The 8,314-nt window shown below is 44.7% G+C and overlaps 1 protein-coding gene across 1 annotated transcript in view; it reads left to right on the top strand.

The window, feature by feature from the left end:
• The first annotated feature begins 31 nt into the window (after positions 1-31).
• The window catches only part of serpinf1 (serpin peptidase inhibitor, clade F (alpha-2 antiplasmin, pigment epithelium derived factor), member 1), an 8,856-nt gene continuing 573 nt past the window's right edge, over positions 32-8,314 (top strand). The window contains exons 1-8 of the mRNA XM_085471144.1: positions 32-1,994; positions 4,133-4,193; positions 5,010-5,205; positions 5,593-5,748; positions 6,454-6,657; positions 7,093-7,232; positions 7,919-8,129; positions 8,305-8,314. The exon at positions 8,305-8,314 is cut by the window's right edge and continues 573 nt beyond it. Coding sequence (XP_085327270.1) covers positions 4,134-4,193; positions 5,010-5,205; positions 5,593-5,748; positions 6,454-6,657; positions 7,093-7,232; positions 7,919-8,129; positions 8,305-8,314 — 977 coding nt within the window. The 5' untranslated portion in view covers positions 32-1,994; position 4,133. The remainder of the gene's footprint in view (positions 1,995-4,132; positions 4,194-5,009; positions 5,206-5,592; positions 5,749-6,453; positions 6,658-7,092; positions 7,233-7,918; positions 8,130-8,304) is intronic.

The following is an 8,314-nucleotide window of genomic DNA, read 5'->3' as shown; positions in this document are numbered from 1 at the left end:
TAATTCACATTTTATCATGAAATAACCTGCAGATGATTTTTTGTACAATGCCTGTATGCTGCAGGTTTCAAAGGTTTAATGTACTTCGTACTTTAACAGCCACTTTCTGTGTATGCAGCTTTGAACAGACCTGAAAGAATGAATGTTGGCATAGTTTCAAAATCTGGCTTACGTCTCTTGTGCATCTTAATGATGTTTCCTGTAGTTTACAGGTTACTTTAAAGTAATCCATCAGTCGTTCTGTTGTCTCAAAACACAGAAACAGATTTTTTCAGAAATTTAACTTAATCAACATCCAGTGTGAGTGACAGAACAAAGGAGAAGTAATGTAGCAGGCTCACAGTTTAGCGGAGGCAGTTAGTCACACACTGTACAGTTTTTATAGATCATTAGTTTCCCTATCAATGCTAGCGAGAGCATTCTCATTCTCAATGCGTAACATACCGATGATTTGTCACAGAGGTACCCTTCTGCATCCTTATGAGACGCTCCGGATCCTCTTTTGAATCCAACAGAATGCCGCTCACGGCTCTAACACGCGCTTGAGCAGAGTTTCCAGTCCTCCAATCCAGCCCTAACCATAACTTTAACTGTATCAGTGTTTTGCAAAGGGATTCGGGATCAGAATGTAAAACACTTTTACATGTATGGATCCATTGGCTCTCATGCCTTTGGACATGTAACATACCTACGATTTGTCACATAGCATCAGTATGTTATATGTTGTGGTGCTAGCAGCCACATTAGCCACACTAACAGGGTTTTCTTATTGCTGTCATTGACTCGCTGCATTGTCAGGTCACAGAAGTGCAAAGTCAAGACTCTGTATAACAAACAGGCCGCAATGATTTGATATCAGATGTTGAAAGAGAGACATTGCATGAAAAATATTATCGACACTAAAAGTTGGGATGGTGGCAAAAAATAAATAAATAAATGAAAGATGCTGGAAAAGAAACAAAAGTAACAAGTAAAGAAATGGATGGATGGGCAGCCAATCAGGTTCATTTTCAGTAGGTCAGTAGACAGTCCATTAATCTACAAAAAACTGCATCTAAACATCTACAAATACAGCTACAGAGTAGTGCTCATCAACGTCAACAGTGAAAACTGAACATCTGATCAGAGTATATTATATCATCGAAAGATTTGAACAATCTGGAGAAATCTCTTTACGCACAGGATGAGGCTGAAAATCACTGGCTGCCCATGACCTTCAGGCGCTCAGCAGCACTGTGCAGAAACAATGAATTTAATAAACCAAAATAAAACAACAGTGGGACATGTAGTAGAATAAAGACAGCCAGATCAGTCACAGGTCAAGAAGGTGCTTTAACCAAAGTTTGAGGGTTTGATCAGGAACAGATGACAGATTTTTATCTGCTAGCAGGACCTCACATCTCCAAATAAAGTTCCCACGTGTGGGATTAATAAAGGTTATCTTATCTTAACTTAAAAACAGTGGTGGAGATATGTCACATCCTGGACGACAGCAGTGTTCAGATAATATAACTGACAGTTTTCATTCTTTTGATTCAAATGCACTCTGGGTAAAAGGGGCGGAGCATGAACACCTCCAGGTTTTTTTTATGTAGATGCAAACTTTGTGTTTGAACAGCACTTGGACCACAAACAGGCACAAGAACGTGCACAGAGACGTGTGGAGGCCAGAAACCATCGGGTGGTGTCACATGATCACATACATCTTTCATCTACAGTCTTTGCTTCGTGTCAGCTGATTTCTCTGAAACACTCCTGAGCTGTTGTTTCTTTGTGTTCTCTCAAAACTTCAGTTATTTTAAGGTGCTTACACTTTTTATTAAATACCAGAATTTTTTAAGCTTCGTTTTTTTCTGGATCTGTGCGCGCTCCCGCTGCCTCTGCTGGCAGCAGCTGGATGCGCGCTGCTGAGGGTGCCGAGACAAGAGGCGTCAGCGGGGTGGAAGACTCACTTTCTGAGCTGGCAGGGACGCTGATCGACGTGGAGCAGAGAGGTGAGTGACTCTCGCTGCACTAGATGCATTTCTGCGCTTTTTACGCACACATTTGAACTTTTTTTTTTTTGCATCGTTTTATTTGCGCCAGCTGGAATAAAAAGTGTAAAACTTGGACGTATTCGTAGCAGCGCAGCTCAGACATGAAGCACAGGGAGGTTTTCTGCAGAATTCAAAGCGCTTTGATTCAGACTTTGTGAAAAACTTGCTGTTTCTCAGACACGCTGCGTTTTTCCTCCTGTTCAGCAGCCAGTCTGGGCTTTTCCACTCAGCAGGTTATATAAGAGCAGCAGGTCAGAGTCACTAAAACCAAGTAAACGATCATCAGCTTCGGTCTGTAAGGACATTTTTAATTTTTCTAAATTCTCATTGTTCGGATAAAACGGATGATTTTTAATAAGTTTGCAGGTTTGAAGATATTTGGGGTTGTAAAGAATTTCGTGCCAAGAAAAACATTTCACTGTGGAATATATTCAGGTTAGTGACCTGGACTTTAAAAATCCCTGATGTGATATCAAAGAGTTCACAAACAGCCAATGAAGAAACTTTCCAGTGAGGACCGGAGACAAGTCAGTGCAGGAACGGGAGCGCGCTGAGTCAGCTGGTCTGCAGGGGCGGGGGGATTAGCGCGCGAGCACACACACACACACACACACACACACACACACACACACACACAGTAGTCCAGGATGAGACGTCAACGACGTCACCTCTCTGCACTCGTTTACACTGACGTGTGTCGTTCTGCAGAAACACTGTTGTGTATCTCGGGGCGCGTGCGCAGGTATTCTTATCCACGCACTAAAGGGACAAATCATTAGGTACAGCTCACCCAGCCCTCAGTGCTGCTGCATTTTGATGCATCTCAATCATCCAGGAAAGTAAATCTCCAAAAGTTGATTCTTCATCTGGACGTAGCGCTTTGTGGGAGATCTTATACACAGGACATTTGCATGATGACTGAAACCAGCCCTGACCTCACAGGTTATGTAACAAACTCTGACCTGACCTCCTTCAGTGGGCTGGTTTCAGTCATCATGCAAATGTCCTGTGTATAAGATCTCCCACAAAGCGCTACGTCCAGATGAAGAATCAACTTTTGGAGATCTCTGCTGCAGTTTTCATTAACCCTGACCTCGGACTCACGGGCTCGAGCTTCCTGTCACTCCCTGTCTCACATCTCCAAGAAACCAGTTTGAGATGATCTGAAAGATTTTTTTATTTCTCTCATAAACGTTTAAACGATCTAACTGACGACATGTTATCTCTGAGTTTATGAAGCTGTAGGAAAGAAAAGATGAGACACACTGCGACGATCAGGAGGTTAAAGAAGAAGAAAGCATCTGGGTTTTCCATCAGGCCTGTGGTTTGTGGGTGTGTGTGTGTGTGTGTGTGTGGTTTTAGGTTCAAATGACAGACCTCTGTTTATGTAAAAGCTCGAGCACCAGGTCCAGATGTGTGTGGAACAAAGCAGGCCGTGTGTGTGTGTGTTCCTGTCTAGCTATCTTTGTGAGGACCAAAATCTGCATCCTACTATACTTGTGAGAACCAGCAGTCACTTGTGAGGACACGCACACACCGGTCCTCACAAGTTTGAAGCCTTTTTGAGGCTCAAAATGTGGTTTTAGTGTCAGGGTTACAATTAGGTTATGGTCAGGTTTAGGGTCAGGGGCTAGAGAAAGCATTATGTCACTGAAGGTCCTCACTAAGACAGCTGAACGGGGTTGTGTGTGTCAGACTTACTCTTTCATGAACGCTGAGCTCAGACCTGAGATCATGATTTGTGTCCCGATGAGCAGCTCAGAGTTTGTTACATAACCTGCTATAAACTTCACAGAGTTTCCACAGCTCGGAGGTTTTCTGGCTCTGACTCTAATCTTTGTCTTTGAATTGTGTCTTTGTTTTGGATAATTTCGTCTCTGTAGCCTCTGTGGCGGCTGAACTTGTTTTCTGTACTCGTCCTCTGGACTTGGTTTGGCTCAGCCTTTCTTTGCACTTATGGAGAAATTAGGGGCGTTTGGTTTGGCGCAGAGGGTATCCCTGCCTGAGGAACAACAGCTGTGTGATGAAATATGGTTCATTTCCTTCACTGTTTGAGGAAATGTGTGAAAACTTGTTTCCTTTTGTTTGGATTTCAGGATGAAGGGAACGACTTTCCTGCTGCTGTTTGGAGTCGTGCTGAGCTTCTGTGACGCTCAGGTATCAACATCTGCCATCTGCACATATTTTCTATTCTTCTGCTTCCTCAGTTATGTAATTTACATCCCCAGAGCCAAAACGCTGGAGCCACAGACAGTAAAAAAGATGGATGTATCCAACGTCACCCCACCCACTGGTTTGATTTATGAAGCCTCGAGGTGAGCGTCTTCGCTCTCTCCTATTCTCACTGTAAAGCCGCACACTGATTGGCTAACTAATCTAAACCACGAGACAGACTTAAAATGAGCGAACGCGCCCATAAAGTGTCAGACGTCTCTGCAGCGCAGTCCCTCTGCAGACAGTCGCCCCCTGGTGGCCTTTAGAAAGAGCGCAGATTTCAGATACCTTTACTGGAAGCTACATCCATCTTTAATCAGTCTGTGGCTCGGACTTTGAATTTTAAAACATGTTTGAATTTGATGGCAGCAACATGGCTTAAAAAGCTGCGACATCAACAACACGAAGATGAAACATTGGTGGAAAATCTCAGAGCTGATGAGGTAATTTAGTGATGTGACTGTGTGTAAAAATACCACCTCACCATGCCCTCAAGGACGAGCTTTGACGCTTCAGGGTAGATCAATGAAGACGTGGTTTGACAAACATTAGAATGGTTTCTGGGTTTTTCCAGAGGTGGCTGCACAGGCTGAGACCACCCTCAGTTCAAAAAGATGGTTTATGGTTTATGAGCAACATTTGCTGCCATCCACATGATGTTTGCTTCAGAGGAGCCCTGTCTGTCTGAGAGTTACCGGTGGCACGAAGTTTTAAAAGTTCAGTTAATCATGAAATCTTTCCATCATTGGTCCGTTGCAGTCTGACACCGGCGGCGAGGAGGCAGCCGGAGAGGAGGAACACATGGAGCTCTTCACGACTCCGACTACAAAGATGGGTGCTGCCACCTCCGACTTCGGTTACAACCTTTTCCGCATCCTGGCGAGCCGCGACGCTTCCACCAACGTCTTCCTGTCCCCGCTCAGCGTGTCCGAGGCGCTGACTCAGCTGTCCATGGGTGAAGACACAAACACACAAACTTAGTCCAAACCTGAGCTTCGGCTTTAGTGTTGGTACGAGCTCAGAGGCCAGACTGGCTCAAGGTCATTCTGTTTGCTGCTCCCAAAAACACCGTCAGTGTCACGGGACCAGTTTTGTTTTTTCTACTTCTGTCTGTTTTCGTACTTCCACAATTAGTTTTCCTCTGTTCACTTTCAACTAAGCTAAGATTGTACAACAGCGCCACCGTGTGGAGGAGGTGGACACAAGGGCCTTAGTGGAGAATATTAATTTAAAAACAGAGACATTCTTACAGTAAAAGTGATGCCCACGTCTGTTTCTCTAGTGAATAAAACAGTTGTGTCAGAGGTTTGTGACCTTAACACAAGCCCTCCTGTCCCTCTAGGAGGATCTGAGCATGCTCAGAGGCAGCTGTACAGGGCCCTGAGGTACCACACCCTGCAGGACCCTCAGCTCCACAACACCCTGAAGGACATGCTGGCCTCAGTCAGGACGGCGGGGAAAGGCCTGAGTACCGCTGCACGCCTGTACCTGGCGAGACGTGAGTTCACGTTGGGGTTGAGATGGAGTCTAAACATCAGCTGTGACTTTGCAGCTAAACCAAAACAACAGAACACAAATTCAGCTCATTTCTTTTCTATGTCCTGCGTCAAGTTTTCATTCCTACTCCTCCGAAGGAGCTTAGCATGATTTATAAAAACAAAAGGTCTTATTTATTTGATGTGTTACACAGAAACTTCAAAAAGGCCAATGAAAGGTGCAGTTGTAGTCCTGTACTGCCTCTTTAGGGACCTTATCCATTAAACCCAACATTTCTGGTTGGCTTTCTTCTGGAAGCCCGCTGAGGGGCAGCGTCTGGTGCGTGAGCCGGACCCGATGACCATAGAAAAAAAATGTGTTTGGCTCAGTTGTGTTTCAACCTTCTGGTAGAAATGTGAGGAGAAAAAGTCAACGTGAGCAATAAAACCATCAGAAGCCTAAAAAGGATTTTGGTGTTTAGTTGTTAAGAAGACATTGCAGTTTCATCAGATGCAGCCAAGTGAGCTAAGCACCTTCACCTTATCTTACACCGTAATTTAATGTTTGAAATGTTTGGACTGAAATTTGTGACTGAGACAATAAACTCTTCATGAACTTGTTTACAGAGGTGAGCTGGAGTAAAGGAGCCAGGTGGAACTGGTGGTTGCTCGCTGTCTCTGTGTTTGAGTCTTTACTGTGAGATCCTAATGTTCTCTCATGTTGTCAGGACTTCGTTTAAAGCAGGAGTTCTTTGGTCTTGTGGAGCAGCAGTATGGAGTTCGCCCCAAGGCGCTGCTGGGAGGATCCAAAGATGTGAAAGAAATCAACGATTGGGTGTCTCAGCAGACGGGCGGGAAGGTACAGCGCTTTCTGACCAAGCCCCTCCCTCGTGCCGCCGGCATGAGCATTGTGAGCGCCGCCTACTTTAAAGGTACGTCTTCAGCTCTGCAGACACAGATATCTACGAATTAGTTAGAATTATCATATAAATAAAATCCATACGGTGATTCAGTGATCAATATTACTTATCAGATAACTGTAAGAGTTTTTTCCAAAATGCTCGTGTATGGGTTTATGTGTAGGTGAAGTGATCGGCTCACATGTTCAACGCACCTGAACTTTGGGGCACCTGACTAAAGTTTTTAGGAATGAGACTAACTCAGAGAGCTGACTATAGACCGATCGCTGCTACAAAGTGACCTTTATCTGTTTAGCGAATCTTGGAAAAGATGAAACAAATTCAAAGTGTATGGTTGTGTATCCATGTCCTCTGCCACTGAAACCATGAACAGGTTCTGACAAGTGACTGATCCTCAAAGTAAGTTTCAGCCATGATGAATAATGGGTTAGTTTCCTGTCCTAACAGGGAAGTGGACGACTCGGTTCGCTCAGAGTGGAGGGCTGGAAAACTTTCAGGTGGATGGCGCAGCACCTGTGCGCATTCCCATGATGCAACAGGATAACTACCCAGTGAAGATGGGGGTTGACTCGGACTTAGGCTGCACGGTGAGCGTGATGAATAGCTTTAAACGGAAGCAGGTTATTATCCAGTTTCATTTAAATGGTAAATGGCCTGTATTTATATAGCGCTTTACATAGCCAGTCATCCACCCATTCACACACACATTCACACACTGGTGATGGCAGCTACATTGTAGCCACAGCCACCCTGGGGCGCACTGACAGAGGCGAGGCTGCCGGACACTGGCGCCACCGGGCCCTCTGACCACCACCAGTAGGCAACGGGTGAAGTGTCTTGCCCAAGGACATTTATACAAATTTAAATGGACTTTACTGATAATGCAAAAGAATCCCATTTTTTACGAAGGAAAAAATGATACAGGGTTGATATTTATTACTAAAAACAAAGGCAGAGAGGAAAACGCTGCTGAGCTCCCGATGATGGCAGAGCAGATCTAACAGAGCCATTCTACTTCCTTTCATTCATCCCATTGTACAAAAATAGTTCTGCAGTTCAGCCGTAGATGCAGTAGGGGGCACTAATGAGCTTATACTTAATGAATAGAAGTGGATAGAGCTAAATGACTAAAATAGTTTTATCAGGTCTTTGACAGACATTTCTTATTAAGTTTAAAAATAAAATCAAACAAGAATTCACGGCAGCTGTCTCCGAACGATGGCTACAGTAGCGTAACTGCAGCACATTTCTTCATGTTTTTCTCCTCGTTCAGATCGCTCAGATCCAGATGCAGGACGATGTCAGCATGTTCATCTTCTTGCCCGAGGATGTGACCTCCAACATGACCCTTGTGGAGGAGAGTCTGACCTCTGAGTTTGTCCAGGACCTCTCCATGACGCTACTTCCTGCCAAAGTGTCCATTACTCTGCCCGTCCTGAAGCTCAGCTACTCCACAGACCTGCTGCCGCTGCTCGGCGACCTTGGTCAGTTTCATCCACCACGTTTTTTACTCGAGGGTTCTAATATAGGAGCATACTAGTACTTATATATCAATGCCGAACTGTCCATTCAGGGAAAAAAACCACTCATGAAGCTGTAGTAGTGTAGGCTTTTTCTGCTGATTGATTAACATGGTCGTCCTCCTCTCCCTCTCGGCAGGTCTCTCTGA

This window comes from Copadichromis virginalis, linkage group LG10 (genome assembly GCF_057382275.1).
Source record: "Copadichromis virginalis isolate Kocher_CV1m ecotype Utaka linkage group LG10, C_Virginalis_male_GT1.1, whole genome shotgun sequence".
Lineage (NCBI taxonomy): Eukaryota > Metazoa > Chordata > Actinopteri > Cichliformes > Cichlidae > Copadichromis > Copadichromis virginalis.
Note: the sequence above shows the minus strand (reverse complement) of the source record. Positions and strands in the feature narration are given on the sequence as shown.